This window comes from Oreochromis niloticus, linkage group LG13 (assembly GCF_001858045.2).
Source record: "Oreochromis niloticus isolate F11D_XX linkage group LG13, O_niloticus_UMD_NMBU, whole genome shotgun sequence".
Taxonomy (NCBI): Eukaryota; Metazoa; Chordata; class Actinopteri; order Cichliformes; family Cichlidae; genus Oreochromis; species Oreochromis niloticus.
This window is the reverse complement of record NC_031978.2, coordinates 22,103,347-22,121,337: the sequence shown is the minus strand read 5'-3', so window position 1 is coordinate 22,121,337 and position 17,991 is coordinate 22,103,347. Positions and strand designations below refer to the sequence as shown.

General features: G+C 40.7%; 2 protein-coding genes across 5 annotated transcripts in view; one reads left to right on the top strand and one right to left on the bottom strand.

Moving 5' to 3' along the window:
• Nucleotides 1-17,991, bottom strand: part of micu1 (mitochondrial calcium uptake 1) — a 50,545-nt gene continuing 32,554 nt past the window's right edge. For 2 of the 4 annotated variants that reach the window (XM_003441010.4, XM_005473988.3), the window contains 8 exons: nucleotides 14,083-14,088; nucleotides 13,189-13,303; nucleotides 11,533-11,615; nucleotides 10,931-11,131; nucleotides 5,337-5,474; nucleotides 3,854-3,962; nucleotides 1,057-1,146; nucleotides 1-857 (listed from right to left, as the gene is read on the bottom strand). In XM_003441010.4, coding sequence (XP_003441058.2) covers nucleotides 697-857; nucleotides 1,057-1,146; nucleotides 3,854-3,962; nucleotides 5,337-5,474; nucleotides 10,931-11,131; nucleotides 11,533-11,615; nucleotides 13,189-13,303; nucleotides 14,083-14,088 — 903 coding nt within the window. In that variant the 3' untranslated portion in view covers nucleotides 1-696. The remainder of the gene's footprint in view (nucleotides 858-1,056; nucleotides 1,147-3,853; nucleotides 3,963-5,336; nucleotides 5,475-10,930; nucleotides 11,132-11,532; nucleotides 11,616-13,188; nucleotides 13,304-14,082; nucleotides 14,089-17,991) is intronic. The other 2 variants (XM_025897263.1, XM_005473989.3) reach the window with 1 other exon arrangement.
• LOC109204734 (interaptin-like) lies at nucleotides 6,902-9,070 on the top strand. Its single transcript, XM_019366324.2, has one exon. It carries the CDS (start codon nucleotides 7,606-7,608, stop codon nucleotides 8,980-8,982), a length of 1,377 nt encoding a protein of 458 aa, XP_019221869.1. The 5' UTR covers nucleotides 6,902-7,605; the 3' UTR covers nucleotides 8,983-9,070.

Here is a 17,991-nt window from a genome sequence, read left to right as displayed (position 1 = left end):
TTACATTATTGTAGCATCTTTAATAGAGTTCTTCTTTTAACATCTGTCGTATATAAAGTGTTTCCGTGGGGAATAATAATGCTAAGAACACAGGGTAAGACGAGCATACTTAATCTTTTATGGGACAACATTATAGGAATAAAGATGCAGACTGAGTGAAGAGGACTTCTGCTTTGTCCCACCAAAGAAATATCCAGGCTCTGTTAACAGCGTAGAACAGATATACTGCAGCCTTTATACAGCTGAAGGTCAAACTAGATTGATTCATCTTTTAGTCTTGCCCTTTTGCTGTAAAATGCATTAAATACAGAATAGCAAAGTGGTGTTTTTAGCATTTGACAAACAGTTGCACAGTTCTGCATTCCTTTATAAAATATGAAAAAAAATAAAATCAAACATACAAACTTTGTATATTTTCAAACATACAAATACCCATGATGCCTCAGGCAGGCACGCTAGAGAAGCCTTTCAGGACACAGTGCACTGCGTCAGGATGCTTCAGCCACAATACTGATAGCTGGAACTACAGCAACATGCGTTAATGATTGATGATGACCCCCCCTTACAGCTGCAGTCTTAATTGTCTATTAAAGTTCTTAAAACGCGTCCAAGCAAGACTGCCTTTGATGATATTGGTGATGTTGCCCTATACACCTGCTGTCTTCCGCTCTCAATTGCAACTGGTCTCCTGTGACATTATGTCTTTGGTGTAGCAAAATCCCAGGCGGTATCCTGGGCACACTTCCACATGGCACGCACAAGCCGAGTGAAGCCCATGTCTTTGGGTTTCTCCAGCCCACGCATGAGCCGCTGCTTCATGATGGCTATGAACTCCTTATTACTAAGCTCCCCATTCCCTAAGGAAGACAGACAGAGAAGGAGAGAAGGGGGAGAGGGGTGATGGACAGGGGAGCGGGATGATGAAATAATAAAGGAAGAGTAAGTAAGACAAAGGAGCTGACTTCCATTTATTGATGATTTCCACCTCCGGAGGCTTTATTTGCGTTCCATAAATATTTAGAGCAGAGAGATATGATGAGACTGTCAGCTACTTACCATCACAATCAAAGAGCGCGAACACCACGTCGCACACGTGATCCGACAGCTCCACTTTTGCTACGGTGCGTGCCACCTGCTTCATGGTGACTGAGAGACAGAGGGAGGAAAGATACACAGATAGAAAGAGTCACTGTGAGAGCAACACAGGCACAGACTCACACATGTCAGCACATCAGCGGTGCAAGTGGAGAACAGTGTGTGCAAATCAGACTGCTCTAGATCAACAGAAAGGGTTTCAATTCGCTGGGGAGGCTATCGGATGGACACATGAGAGAAAGAAGTGGCTGAGAGGAGAAGAAAGAGCGGACCGCTACAGGAAATCCAGCTGGGAATGGAACTGGACTGAGGAAAATATGGAGGATGTAAGAAGACAGAGGATGAGGAAAAAAACAAAACAAGGAGCACAAACACGCACCGTCAGTTTAATCAGGATTTAGCAATAGTCACAAATGGAGGAGGGCAGGTATGAAAGACGAGTGGGGGTGAACAAATAAAATCTGACAAAAATTTCCCTGCAAATGGTGAGAGAAAAAGATGAGCCAGCACGCCATCGAGAACCTCATTACTGGCCTTCTTTTATATATTCGATAAAGCCATTGTGCAGATCCAGATCGCACACCCACACATGAGAAAGTCTTCTGAAAGGGTGTGAAATCATTGGACTTGAGTGCAAGATGAAAGCAAAGGAAAAGAGAGTAACAAAGACATTAAAAAGCTCAGCTGAGACACGAGCTGCTTCGGGCTCGAAGAGGAGAAAGACGGTTTCAGTTCATGGACGGCAGCAGGATGCAGAGAGTTCGCAGACATGTGCCTGCCAGCTCGCTGTGAACCCACAGCATCCTCCCAAAGCCGCTTTATGCAAAGTCACAAACACACTGACACACATACGCGGTTTGTTAGTGTGCAGAAATGCCACTGAAACCAAACGCCTGAAACAAGCACCTCGGGGTAGACCCTTCGCTCCCTTAACACAGCAGCTGCTTCATAAATGAATCAGAACAAATGGATGCACAGACAGAAAACATATGGAGGTCTATTGATGGACTGAATCACTGCAACAAATGAAGGAAACACCGACTCCTCAAACAACTGCCACAGGTCTCATCTGCTGCTTTTGTTCTCACATTAAAAAGATTTTCATTGTCAGCTTCTGACAAATGAATTCAGTAGTAATGAAAGTGCTGAGCCACATAAAGACAGTACGGGTAATTTAATGACTGAATTTAAACTTTTCTAATTAGTTTTCACCAGTAAGCACTGAAAATAAATTCTTCAGCACTGAGAACGACATAACCACAGTGAACTCTGTGGGCGATTTTTAAAGTCTTAATACGTGAGATCTTTTGGGTTTTTTCCTAACTATACCCCATTTGTGATGCTTTTTATGTGGGTGAGTTAACCAACTTTTCAAAGTGTCCTGCTGTTGTGTGAAGAACTACTACTGTGCTGTGTGCAGCATGTATTACACTGCAGGTGTTTGTGGTATAATGAAAAAAAGGCCATTTAGTAACTGGAGTTTGGCTCCTCTTCAAAAATGTTTACCAACGTTTTATGTCTGTTTGCGCCTCCATTTCTGCCAGAACTATGATCTTAGGGATTACAGTGCTAATAACCCAATAACAGTCTCCACCCTAATGCTTAAGCTCTCTACAGACTTAATTGTTACCTGGTAAGTGACTGAGGCTGCAAGGTCTCAGGAAGTACTTTAGTATTTGTAGCAAGTACTGAGGGAAAGATCATAGTTTACCCATAATACATTTTAAAATACTAACACACAGAACCCTGAATGATCCCCCCCACCCCACCCCCACCCCCATTGTATCTCAAACACCTCAGATTACAATATTATCCAAAAATAGCACTTGGCTTTTAAACCGCACTCTAATTTGTGAATCCCAGAGCCTTCAGCTATCAGGTTCCCAGCTTGGATTCAGAAAGTAGACACCCTCTCTACTTTTAAAAACGACCCCAACTTTCCTTTTTCATATAGATTATAGTTCAGTCTAGATCGGGTGCCCCTAGAACCAGAAGTTCACAGAGGTGCCACAGGACCAGTGTGCTCCCTGACACACTGAGCCCATCTAATCTTTTCTCTTTCACACTCTATATCCCTGTGATTTTGGGCCACATCATTATTCCTATCACATCTTATGTAGTTTATGCTCTTCCCTCTTTCTCCAAGCACCTTTGTGCAGGTATCTTTGGAGCTGCAGGTTTCTTCATGAGTGACTGGCCCCACCAACCGGTTCAGTGTTTACTGTTCTACCGTAAGCTCTTTTCTCTTTGCTCATCCAAGCCAGTGATGGCTGCAGAGCCTCCCCAGGCCTGTTTGTCCCAGAGGTTATCGTCCAGTTCAACTGTTGTTGCACACCACCCTGCAGTAACGGACTTATTGAGAAAGCAACCATTTAATGGTGGGTTAACTCAACCCTAATCATCCATTCACTTGCCCAGTGATAATGCTGGCATGTTTTAGGGGACATCAGCAGCCTGTAGTAGGAGCACAAAGCGATCTGTCATGTGTGCATAAGCAGTTTTTGTGTTTAAATTTGCACAATTCTGCAGGCCCAGGGGAAGAAGTGGTGGATAAATGGATGGACTGACAAAAAGATGACAAATAGCTGAGCCTGGTTTGGGAGAAAAGCCAGGAAAAAAAAGATGTGGGAAGCAGATCTGGCTGTCAGAGTGTTAACAGCCATGAGAGGCAGACGATGAAACGGAGAACAGTTAAGTCTAAAGGGGGATAATTAGGGATGGGAGAGAATGTCAAAGTAAAGGGTGACTGTGGGTGTACCTTTATCTATGGAGGCTCCAGCCATATGGTAGAAACTCAGAGCTGTGTCCACGTCATTTACGTTCTTCAAGAAAGTAAAGAAGTTCTCCACCTCCTCAAATGTGATGCCCTGTGCGACAAAGAAAAATTGACAAATTAGTCACAAATCCTTCCTGCATTTGTATTTGGGCTATTAGAGCATTCCAAACCTGCGAAAAAACAGCCAACTATTGTTAAGACAAGAGCTGCCACTGCAGAATACCATATTTGGAGGACCTTAGGAGTGTGACACAAATGACAAGAGGAAGTCTGCATAAGCTTTTGACACACATGGTTAAACATTATGCCACAGACCAACAAGGGGACGGACAGCCTAAAGCAAACATGCGCATATACACATATAAACAGACACACAGTCACACAGCTGCTGCACTGCTGATGAGCTCATTTGCAAAGAAAAGTGAACAGCTGGTCTTGGGCTGTAAATAATACTTGAGTCATTTACATTACAGGTTCTGCCAATACTGACAGACTGACAGCAGGATCGAGGAAGACAGGGTAAACAGTAAAAGAAGGGAAGACAGACAGGGAGCGATGCTTGCTGCAGTTTAATTCCTTAGGGAGACAACTCTGGCAGCATCCAGCTTCATCTTTTCCCTCATGACTTGGAGAAACAGTCACTTCCCTGCTTTCTGTTCCTTTTCTCTCCTAATCGCTGTATTTAACCATCAGACATGCCTTATCGTAGCTAAGTCTGACATCTGTGGTGCTTTAATGTATAACAAACAGCTCTGTGACAGTCCAAATCGTTACATTCAAAAAAATTGAAATGGGACATATTTCGCTGCAACACCCCTGGGAATACGATATGCACGGGTGTAACTTCAGTCAGTTGACTGATGGGGCTCATTACTGTGAAACCGATCCAGCATAAAAACGGGGTTCATGCAAAGAACTCGAAATAGGAAGGAGATATAAGCATGTACTAAATTTAGAAATTATGATTTTTACATTACCATGAATGTCTGTGGAGAATTTTAATGCTTAAAGCAATGTGGCTGTAAAGCAATAGTCTTGTTTTTTTTCTTCTTTTAAAGACTACTCAATGGAGGAGGATAATGTCTAAAATAAACACAGTGCAATTTTGACAGAGACGACCAGAGAGGAATGAAGAGAGCTAACTGCACCAATACTGAGGTCATGCCAAAGTAGAGCTAGAGGTGGCTGGAGAGACTGAATGTTGGTAAGGTGGATAAGATCAGACACTGCATGTGCTGCCCACTCCCAGTGATGTATTACCTCTCATCCAGTCTCTCACAAAGACTCTCAATGCCCCTGCACAGTCTGCTTTTCCCTTACGCACGCACCGTCTGTCATACATCCTCCATGTAGGCTAATTAATTAAAACACTCAGAACACCTCATCAAGCGCTGTATCTTACCTCTGAGTGGCTAAGACTTTCAAAGCTACATTTAAGGATGGATGAAAGGACATATTTATCTACCTGTGCATCCTTAAACATTTTCTTCAACCCCTTCTGCATCTGCTTGAGTTTACGAGACTGGACGCCGCTGTAGGCCAGCAGCATACCCCCGAACTGCCTCTCAGTGATTCTGCCGTCCACAGGATCGTTCCTCTCAAACTAGGGAGGGAAAAAGAGAGAAAAATGGATCAAGTGCTATGTGGAGGAAACAACATTTTTAGTAAGGGAGCGCACAGGGAGATGGGAAACAGTAAATACTGATGTCAGACTTCAAGCTGAGTCACGCCTGGAGCTGGCATTGGTGACATTAAATGTGCATGTGCATTTTTGCAATGTTTCACTGCAACAACAGCATGCCTCTGCTGTGTCAGGTCAACACACTTGTTTTATGACTGAGGATGTTCGACATTTCTCTCTTAACTTGTTAACCTCTAGAAATGTTGCATTTCTGGCAGGCAGGATGTGACTAAGCCCCCTCCGCGTTATAATAATGAGAATGGCACGTATTCTTTGACCTGCAAGTTTGTTAGCATAAGAGTTACATCTATAAAGAGTCGTCATGCATCACTTTGAAGCTGACGGTTGGTCCGTAGCAGACATTCCAGGCTCCAGTTTCCTAGGTAACCCTGTAATGTAACCTGATGATTACAATATAGCATAAAGTCAGTTAAACCTCAGGGATATCAGTCTGTTCATTTAGGAAGCATAAACCATTGTGAAACCATTTCATCTGCTTTGATATAAAGGAAAGTAACAAAAGATGCGTTGGAGAAGCACAGAACAACACCACCTGTGAAACCATCCTCCTCATCATTTTTGTACTTTGTGTGTAAAACCACCTGTCACTACCTCTTTCCTTCCCCCCTCACAGAAACATTTTTTGATTTAATTGTTAGCAGGGTTCATACGCATTTTTCAGGGTCAAATTCAAGCACTTTTTAAGCACATTCAAGGTCCATTTTCAAGCTTTTCCAGCACATTACCAAAAAAAGAAAGCATGTTTCACTTTGCATCACCTCAGTAAGACTATGTAAACATTTAAACAAATCATCTTAGGTCGACTTAAATGTCTTTTGTCCCCTTTTTGTTAAAAGAGAAAAATGCACCACACAAAAATACTGAAAAAGGAAACGGTTGCCTTATATGCATATAGTGTACAAACTCAAAAAACACATTCCTCTTAAAAATTAAGATGTGCAAATGTGAACAAATAAACTTGTTAGAGATCTTCATCTCCACTTGAAATAAACAACAACCCAGAAAACAGGAAAACTGCACCAAACACCACAAACACCAACAAATTAATGTCTTCTCATCAGATATTGATGCTTCTTTCCTGTGTGACACAAAAAAAAATAGGGGACAGATGTTTGTTTGTTTTTTTGTTCTTTTTAACTAGTTAAGCACCCAAGCCCATAAAATGAGGACATTTCATTTTCGAGCAGGAAGCTCCCCCTTTTTGTTAAACCCTTTAGATCAGGGGTCGGCAACCTGCGGCTCCGGAGTCGCATGCGGCTCTTTAGTCCTTATCGTGCGGCTCCGCGTGGTTTGGGAAAATAAATTAGTATTTAGCTGAAGTGTATTTTATTTATGTTAGTTCTTTTTTTTTTAACTTGTAGTTCTAAATTGGAAGATTATTGTGATTTTGCAATATACAAATAAAATTATATTTTGTTATTTTTTCATCGCTGGGGCCGCAGGATGTTGTGGGGTCGCAGGGGCTCCATGTCGTGGTGAGCGTCGTGCTCCGAGTGCTTCATCTGCAGGGACATGATCTCTTCCTGCACAGCGTTTCGCCGGTTTATTGAGACTTTCAACCCCAGGTAGGCCAATTATGGCTCTTTGGGTCTTAAAGGTTGCTGACCCCTGCTTTAGATGAACAGAGATTTTTAATTAAATACATATTCTTTAATAAATGTTCTCTTTTATAAAAAGTAGGATAATTAAAAAAAAACTTTTATTATAGCTCTATTGTGTAGAAAAAAAAAAGGGTCTTGTTTTCTGTTGTCTGTTATATAATATTAGGGATGTTTGTGACAATTAATTTCTTAATCGACTGGACTAACCAATAGTCCACAACTAGGAAACACTGAAATTTTAAGTTAAGTTTGAAAACAGTTTAAAAAAAAATACCCCATTCCAAAATGTCTTGCTACAATCTCATTGGCTTAAGGAGTGATGATGTCATAGGGAGATCTTAAGAATCTTAAGTCCTTTGATGTTTTTCCTTAAATAGGGGTGAGACACAGCAAGTTCTAGTTCGTTTCAGCAGCATCTGTGTTTGCAGCCTATGAAACGTTCACCACAGAAACATTTGGAAAGCTTTTCAAAGTCATCATATAGAAACTCCAACATGTTTCCAAGAAAAAACCAACCAATTCAAAAAGATTACGCCGCCTCTCCTTCCTGGCGTGGCTGGCCAATTTCCCCAAATGGCGTCTCATCCTTCCAAAGGGCATTAGAGGAGAGTAGGAAGGAAAACTACCTTCTCCAGAAAAAAATGCAACAAATTGAAGAAGAGAAACTTCAACTGGAGGACAAGTGTAGACGAATGGAAGCCCAAAATAAAGAGCTGGAAGAAAGACAACAGCGCCAGCCGGACATAAAAATTATTAATGAGGGCTGGGGAATCAAGTTTGCTCAGGCCCGAGAGCAAATTGTGCACCTCATTAAAGAAAATAAGCAAAAGAGCGCGGAACTAAAAGAAATGACCAACCAGCTCCAAGACAAGAAAACGATGACTGATAAGACACAAAGGGATCTCCAATACATCGACCAAATGGATCAGCTGCTCCAAAGACAGCTCCGTGAAGTTGTGGAAGAAAAGAGAAAAATCCTCCAACAGAAGGAAGAGCAGGACAAAAAGCAAAGAGACATGCAGCACGAACTGGAGAGCATGCAGGAAAAATACCGAATGCTGAAAGAAAGCCTGGATGAAACACTGCGCCAAAATAAAGACCTTCTTCAACAGAAAGAGCAACAGCAGGAAAGACTGGAAGAAGGAAAACGTATTGTCCAGGACTTTGAATCTAAAAATCTAAAACTGCAAGAGTTTTGTAATCAGCTGGAGGACAAAGTAACTAAAGTGGAAGAAGAAAAGGACAAACTGGAGAAACGCTGCTCACAGATGCAGAAAAGGATCGAGCAAAATGCGAGAAACAACTCCGAGCTTGTTAAGGGGATTTTGGTGGAATTCAATAACTTGAAGCGTGAAAACACTCAAATGCAGGCACAAAAACAACAACAAGACAAAATACATGAAGACCTGCAGCTCACGCTCCAAGAAATCCAGAAAAGAAACGAGCAGTTAGAAGACAAGCACAAAGAAGTCCAACAGAGAAATGCAGACATGCACAAGGACAAGCTGATACAGGAGGCAACATCCAAACAACTCAAAGACAAGCTTGAAGAACAACAAGCAACATTAGAAGAGGTGGAACAAAGATGTAAGAAACTTGAAAAGCAAAACACAGAAACAATCGATGAGTTGAGAAATCTCATCCTGGAGAAAAAAGCGCTCGTGGAAAAGTGCATGAAAAAGAAGACAAAATGGTTCCGCTTGTTCCGGAGGAGAGACGCTACTGCTTCCTCACCTGATGTAGCCTCGTCTTGCTCCACCTCTGTCCTTCCCCCCAACCAGTCCCGGCAGTTGACTGTCCCCTCCTGAGCCTGGTTCTGCCGGAGGTTTCTGCCCGTTTAAAGGCAGTTTTTCCTCCCCACTGTCGCCAAGTGCTTGCTCAGAGGGGATTGTTGGGGTTTTCTCTCCTCTACCTTTTTTTTTTCTTTATTTACTTGTTTAACTTTTTGTTCTTACTTCATTTTACATTTTTCTTCATTTACTTGTTTAACTTTTTTCATTATTACTTCATTTTACCTTGTTTCTTTATTTACTTGTTTAACTTTTTGTTCTTACTTCATTTTACATTTTTCTTCATTTACTTGTTTAACTTTTTTCACTATTACTTCATTTTACCTTGTTTCTTTATTTACTTGTTTACCTTTTTTCATTATTTGCTTGTTTAACTTTTTTTTCAACTTATCTAAATAATAAACCAATTGAATTTATCCTTTGAGTATTTTTCATCTCATCTTTACAGAATTGTGTGTGTGTGTGTGTGTGTGTGTGTGTGTGTGTGTGTGTGTGTGTGTGACAGGTGACAGGGTATCACTAGTTAGGTCATCATGTTTAGACTCATTCACTCCAAAATTATTTAGGCCAAATCTTTAAAACAGTGTCATTGCATACACATTTTCAATTCACTTCAATCGCACAAATGCAGAAATAATTATTTGCAGTATCTTATTTATTATGAGAATGTCATGACTGATCATTTGCACCTACACCACCAAAAATGGGAGCAAAAGCGAGGAGATCATGTTTAATCGGTTATAACAAGAGGTCAGAAATATAAGGGTAACTTGGGACTACATATTATAGTAAGATTGGTTTCCTCAGCATGAAAATCCTTCCTGACTGATTTGTTTTTTCTAGTCTTTCCATTTGCTATTGTCCTTGTCACTACTTGTAGCAAAAGATGGTACCTGCAGCCATTTCAGGTTGCACATGTAGTCCAGCGCCTCCAGGATGGCAGAACAATATGATCAGTGTCTGAAAGGTTTGGTGTTTCTCCTAGCACAATTTAAATTGTGTGGAGGAGATACTGGGAGATAGGCTGTGACATGCGGAGTGCTGGACAGGGCCGTATAAGGGGATCAACCTTAGCAGCGGGACCAGTATCTGCTTCTTTGTGAAAGGAGGACCAACATGACCACTGCCAGAGACCTACAATGTAGCTACAAACTGGTCACTGTGCTCATAGGCCAGCGCTGTTGGGTTTACCTGGCAGCACCAGAACGGGCTTGTCCGCCACTGGTGCACCGTTCTCTACACAGATGAGAGCACCTTCACACTGAAGATATGAGCAACATCAAAAAGTCTCGAGACACTGTGGAAAACGCTATGAAATGCTAGCCGCTTCAATCGCTTTTCTTAAATTCAAGAGTTAAAACTCAGGAACCCCTCATTTCATGTTGCCTGCAGTTATTTAATCTGCTTTCACATGAAGTTGCTGAATGTTAAAATAAATTCAAACTTATCTGTTGTGTTATGTTTTCCCCGAACGAGTACTGAGGTATCATTAAGACCTGACACATAGTGCTTCCTTTTCTTGCAGATGCTCAGATCTGAGTCCTGTTCTCTGAGCCTCTGATAATGCCACTCATTATGGTTTGGAGCATCATTTAGGCACTAGGCATGGTAAACACCAGCTCAACCATATGCTCAGCAGCACTGATCAGCTGTTGCTACTGACTTCCTCATCGTTTTTGTTTTTAATTTATGTGTAAAACCACCTGTCACTAGCTTCTTCCTTCGCCACTGATAGAAACATTTTTTTGATTTAATTGGACTCTGGGACTACATATAATACAGACAGTGAGATTCTTTTTCTCTCTGTGAAAAAGCAATTCATTTTCCTCTGCAGCTCCTAATAAGTACAGACACTTAATATGCATTTAAATTCAAATGGACTGTAACTGTACACATACTGCAGTAAACCAGTAGATGGAAAATTGAAGTTGAATCATCTCCTCATTAATTTTTCCATTTTCGTTACCTCTAGTTTGAGCACGTCGTGCTGCAGTTTCCTTTGAAACTCCAGGAAACTGCCAATGGTGAGTTTGCCCTTCAGATCCCCTCCAAAGAAGTATGTGGTGAGAGCAGAGCTGCAGCCGCCTGTCTTCAGGGTATTGCCTGTGGTAGAGCGATCGCGGTGTCGCATACCCATGCTGGTCTGGGAACGAATGATGCTCTGGACCTACACATACAGAGAGCCCAGTGTCAACCAGGGTGTCCGTGCAGACTAAGTTTTAGAGGTAGCTATTAACTACAATATATTCACTACAACATATATACTACAGTATGACTGTATAAGACAAACTGTGCTGCATACACTGATGTTAGCACAGACTGCTGAGCACAGCATGTATCGTTCCCTTTGAGAAAGGGTCACACTGGTGGACAGCAGTGTGGGAGCCTACCTTTATTGCTAGTCAGTGTGTGTCACTGTAAAACAATCAGAAGCTACTCTGGTTATTAAATCTCAATATAAATATGTGGGCTAGCTCTTCCAAGCTTGTGTCACGGTTAATATGTTGATTTTGCGCAGGTTTGCGTGCATCTGCTGCAAGTAGGACATCCTGCTGATGTCAGTCTAACCTGTTCAAACTCCTCCAGGTCCACCTCTCCATCACCGTTCAGATCAAACATCTTGAAAGCGATCTCAAAGTTTCTCTGGGGAGCTGGACACAAGAGCAACACACAAAACCACCTGAAATACTCTCAATTACACACAGTACATTACAAATATTACACAAAACACATAATTGTACAATATCTTCAGCCTTCTCCTCACTCAAGGTGGCGCAAAGTTCTCACACAGGGAAATCAACCATCTAACTACACAGCAAAAATTGGCCTCGCCTTCCACCAACACCGAAGCTGCTAAAAAACCACTGCACACTCTGTATGAGCTTTCAGAAAACATACACTCTGTTATTTCCCTTCACTTTAAGAAATTAGTAACTTAAACTTTACAGTCTACTTTTGGAACCTGAACTAAACTGTAATATTTCGTGAGACTATGTATATAAGATCTATATACAAAATGTTACGACCACCCTCACTTAGTATGCTGTTGGTCCTGTGAGTGCTGACGAGACAGCTTAAAGCCATCGAGGCATGGACTTAAAACGAACTCTGCCTGGTGGTAGCTTGTGCCAGGCCCTATTAGCAACCCTGTTAGTCGGATGATGTGTTTCAAACCCCATCCCTCATTAATTGTTTGACCTGCCGCAGAGCAGCACGAGCAGGGATTCACCACTGCTGACCCCACAAGACTGCTAGTTTTAGACACGCTCTTTATCAAACTGGCTTCTGTCTGTCCATCCACCAGCACAGGAAAAAAACAAATAAATAAAAATCACTGTTACGAGATGTGACAATCAAAATTTATGCGTTCATCTGTGAGTGGTCATAATATTTTGACCGATCCATGTAGTTCATACACCAAAACAATAATATGCAATATAAAATATTATACAATCTCTCCTTAATTTTAAATTCTTTTCATGGCTTCACATTGTTATTGTACAGTTAACTACTATAAATATTTATTGCTTCAAATATTCTTCAGTGCCTTTTATGGAAGATTAATCTTTATTAAAAAGGCACTATGAGGTGTAAATCTGAATCTGGTAGCCAAAATACATCTTCTTTACTGTTTTTTGTGGCTGTGTTAAACAGATTGAAACCAACCATAATGCATCCTGCTTCATCTGCTTTAAAAAAAAAAAAAAAGGCTTGTCCTTGAAAACTTCCCTTAAGGTTTTCTCCCTATGAATGGATTATAATAAAAGGTCTAGCAGAGCTGGGGATAAAAGTTTACTAGGCTTTGGAGAGGAACGAGTTGAGCTTCGTTTTCATTTTATTACCAAACACTATGGCCTGTTGGGAGTGGAGGGATTAATGTGTGATTTATTTCCTGTATGAACCACCAATACTAGATCAAGGTAAGACTGATTATGTGGAACAACTCATCTCAGAGTAAGCAGACTTGGTCCGCTCACATTAACATTTAAAACCAACGTCTTATACATGTCCTGTCCTACCTAATAATGTCATATTAAAAGACATCCCTTCTTTCACTTTCTGTCCTAACTGACAGGTAGAGAGCAGAGAAGACACAAAAGAGACTCTCATGAGGTTTGATTTGTGAACTATGCAGAAGATTTAAAAGATGTTATACCTAATGAGACAGGTCATGTGAACCACTTCAATTCTAGGAAAGCTTGCACATTTCAACAATGTACTTACTTGACAGCACAGTGGTGAGAAAGATGTAGTCAGAGAAGGAGATAAGGCCACATTCACCCAGTGTGTAAAATATGCTGCCCTCATCTGCAAACTTCTCCCTCTCCTGGGCAATCTTCTGCTCATCCAGGTCAGGACACACACACACACACACACAAAAAGGTAAAAGCTATATTAAAAAACCTTCCACATGATTCAGCACTAGCCTTACAGCTTCTATAGCTGTGCAGTTGTGCGTGTGCAAGCAAGTATGTGTGTGTATGTGTGTGTAAGACCGAGCCTCAATTAGACACTTGCTCAAACACAAAAATTTAAACACATTCTGGTCTTTCACACACACACACACACACACACACACACACACACACACACACACACACACACACACACACAATAAAAAGTTCACTTTGTATAGCTGGGTTATCGCATGAACAGTCATGCAAGTGCTGCATACACATGAAGCCAAACAGGTGAGGATGATGATGGTTAGTGGTCAGCTTGAGTATAAAACATTGTCCACCAGAGACCGTACTCACAGTGAGAAACTGACACAAAGAGAGGGAAAACATCACGAGAGACTGCAGCACAAACACACACACCATATGTTAAACATATCTGTAATATAACCCAGAGCATTAATCATTAAAAACAGGGCGAATTAAACTCTCTCTCTCACACACACAAACACACAGTTAACTACATGTTTTCCATGTGTATATCCACAGCACTGCATGAAAGTGCGATTTAATCACATGCACACTACACACTCAGTGACAGACTTGAAAGACAGCGTCCCACTAGTAGGGCTCTCCACCAAACAGACAGACAGAGCATGCCTAGAGAAGGGCGAAGGGGTGGAGGAGGGAGCTCGGCAACGCTGAGCCCATGTGGAGTTACCTCCGTCTGTAAAGGGGTCCATTTCAGAGGAGTATGAGGAGGGAGGAAAAACAACTGTTAGAAAAACAAAATCATGGCCTCTGCTGTTTTTTGTTTTTTGTTTTGTTTTTAGCAGGGCTTTAATGGCAAAGACACAGATTTGCATTCATATAGCTGCACACACACACACACACACACACATTGAAACAATCTTGCTCAAAACAAGATAATTGGGCGATGCCACTCAAAGTTAAGGATTCAATTATGCTTTGCAATCTTCACGGTGTGCAACTACAATTAGTGTACAATGAATAATCAAGCTAGGACTATGATTTGCTGTGCTACATATTATCACATTTTGTATACACAGAGCATATCTAAACTGAAGTGAATCAAACTCATGTTGCAGTATAATCACAAGGAACGCAGGCTGAGTACACTACAAATGACAGCTACTCTTCTGTTATCACTTGCAAGGGTCACAGACATATACTAACTACATGAACCGAAACATGTATGAATATAAACATTTGGTGGCACCCCCTCCATATCAAATCATTACCCCTTTAACCGACTCCCTTCTCATTGCATACAAACAAAAGACAATTAGTATGAGGGCATAAAGTTTATCTCTATCGCCAGTTCATGTCTATCCTCAGTTTTAGATATATTCATGCTCCAAGGAGAAGGGAATGGGGGAGAAAGGGGCAATCAGAGGGAGAGAAAATTATTTTTTAATCATACTGCTTTACAGGAAGTGACAGAAGAAGAAAGACAGCAAAGGGTAATGTTTTAATTCCAGGTGCTTTGCAAGCTTTTCTGGTGTAACTGTGTGTATAAATGCAAGAGAGTAAAAGAAAAAGAAGAAAGACCAAAACAAGATAAAGAGATGTGATAAGGGTGAGAGGTGTGAGAGTGAAAGAGGTTGGTACTGTCCCCTAAGTTGGGTACAATAACACATGGAACAAGTCCTCTGGGTCCAAGGTGAGAAGCAGCTGTAATGCCAGTCTAAAAAACAGAAAAGACAAACACTTCTACACGAGTGTGTATGCCAGTAGGCACAATGGGACAGCTACAAGGACACACAAAGAAGCATAAAAACACTGGGCCTCATTATAAAGATCAGAGCACAGGCACCAAGCACATTAGGGGTAGTATCACATTTTTCACTCGTCTGAGTCAAGGATAACAGCATCCTCACAGAAAAGCCGAAATGACACTGGAGTAAAACAAATCCAAGTACAATCCAGCTTCCCAAAAACTGAGACGCTATTTAAAATTAATCAAAAGGAGAATGCTAAATTGGCAAACTATTTTTTTTTACCCTATTTAATATAAAACAGTATAAAGATGACATATTCAACTAAGAAATTCTACAGTTTGTTTTTTCATATTTTTATTTCGATTTGCTGCTATCGTCTACAAATCTGATGAAACTACTTGGAAACAAATCAGGAAGATGATTTGGTATAAAAAGAGCCTCCCTGCGGTGGTGGGGGATTCATAAGTCTGTAACAGACTAATGAAGAAAAATGTTGTTTTTTTATTGTAATATTGTGACTAATTTAGGCATTTTTCACATACACTTCATTAAATCATTAAAGGATTCAGAGAATTATACATGAAGTCCAATTCAGAGAGTCAGTAATGAATGGACATGAGCAAAAAAAAAAAAAAAAAAAAAAAAAAGGCATGCCACTGTAGTTTCAAGCTTTATCTACAACTCTCCTACACAACACACAAAAAATATAACTATACAGCCAGGATTCAAGTCTACGTACGATGGACGACAGCCAATCCAAATTTGAATCCTATACAGAAATCATGGAGCCACGTATAACAGGGTAAAGAGGAGAGGACCATCATCTCATACTTCAAATGACCCAAACTTACGAAATCCCACATTAAGCAAAACATTTTTTCCTTTTACAGTGATGCAGTAATTCCCTCGGCTCCCAAATGCTTACAGTGTGTTTTTATAAAGAAGAGTTGATGCAACACAGTGACAAACACCCCACTTTATAAGAAATGTGTTGCTGAACAAAAATTCAAAATAGGCTGTTTTCCTTTACATTTTACAAGAAATTTCAACTTTTTTTCCAGGGTTATAAAAAGGCCACACGATGGAAGTTTTTTAGTCTTTCAGGATCCCCTCTAAAGCTACAGATTTCAGTGCCAATGAGCTGACATTAAAGCATTCTCTCTTGGTTTTTTTTTCTATTCGCTCACGCACACATTGTGCCATCGTACTGTGGTGTAACAATGTGCACTCTGTTAAGAAGAAGAAGAAGAGGTATGGCACTGTGAATATCAACCTGTGCTCCATGTTTCATACTCCCCATCCTGTGGCTCTGTTGTAAGGATCATGCCTGGACTTACACTTTATCCTCTATCTTTCTGTCACTAGTGCAAGCCTCGGCTTCCGACTTGAGACACACAATACTGGATTCTCCAGCAAAAAGCCAGTGAACAGTACAAAAACACATACAGAGTACAACATCACATAAAAGACAGAAAGTCTTATCTACAAAATGCAGCTACTAGGTTACTTGATTCCTTAGACAGACTTAGTCTCTGTGTCTAATCAGTTAGTAATTCATTAGTTTTGATAGCTCAACAGGGAGGACATTATGCCTATAAAACACCAACTACATTTAAATCAGTATTTAACACTGGTAGATTTTTCCCAAAGCACTTAAATGACTGTAAACTTGATTGCTGCAGCAATCAAGTAAATTAAAACCTATCTCTTAATCAGTACCAACTTCATATCTGTCTGTATACATGTGAGTGTGGCTGCTTTTCAGACTTCTGGCTTGAGCCTGGACATGTCTACATACATGTCTTTGTGTGTCAGCTAGAGATGACAATCCAACTAGCCTGATAGGTGAGGCAGAAACACAGGGCTGACAGAGCTGCTGTCTGAGCGTCACTGGTAGCAAAGAAGGGTGCACAAACAGAGTTAAAGGTCTGGTCAGGGCTAATCTCTGTAGTGCACTAGGGCTAAGGAATAGCCCATAGCTACTCTGACCAACTATAAACTAGCTTTAAGAAAACTAAGCATGAGACCCGTACAACCAAGCACAGCTGAAGGAATGCATGCAGAAGGCCAAATCTTATTCATTTCATGCAAATACTAAGGAAACATTTTCTAAACACAGCTGAAAAGTGATATACTTAAAACCTTGGCATAGAAACATGTTTAGAGCCTAATTTCTTTGATAAAACCAAACAGCTTGCAGCAATGCATTCTTATATCGACGCCCTATATCAATCATCAAATGACAGAAGCTTTAATGCATTACCTTCATTATTTAGTGTTTTGTTACTTTTACAAATAACAGACCGTATATAACATGATTATCTGGACAGTAATTTCATTTTCACAGTTTTGCATGTGCACACGACTATAAAAAAAATGAGAGATCAGCAATCAAGATGTCAAAAGGTGAAAAAAAAAGTGGAAGAAAAGCTCATTATGAAACTAAAAGTCACTTCACCCTATCTTGTGTCAGTGACAGAGAAAATACAAAAAAGGGGGGCATGCTCCAAATACTTATGGATGTGACAATGAACACATCTGTGCTAATGAGACTGATCAAATCTCTTGACATCCAGTGTCATAACAAAAGCAAACAGACGACTGCTGAAGCAACTGATTGAAATGAGACATAATTCATAATTCTGCAATCCGCCTGTACACACATTAGGATACCAAAAATACGTAATTTGTCATCCATGTATTTTCTGCTCTTTCACTCTTTTCCCTCCATGACTGCCACAATAAAGACACAAATTTATGAATCTAGGGTTTGATTTGCCTGTGAAGATGAAAAGCTCAGGCAGCAACAGGAAGAATTTGCTCTCATTCTGCTGTTTATGTGTTTACTGAGTGACGCCTGTCCTCAAGTGACCTCACATCTGAATGCA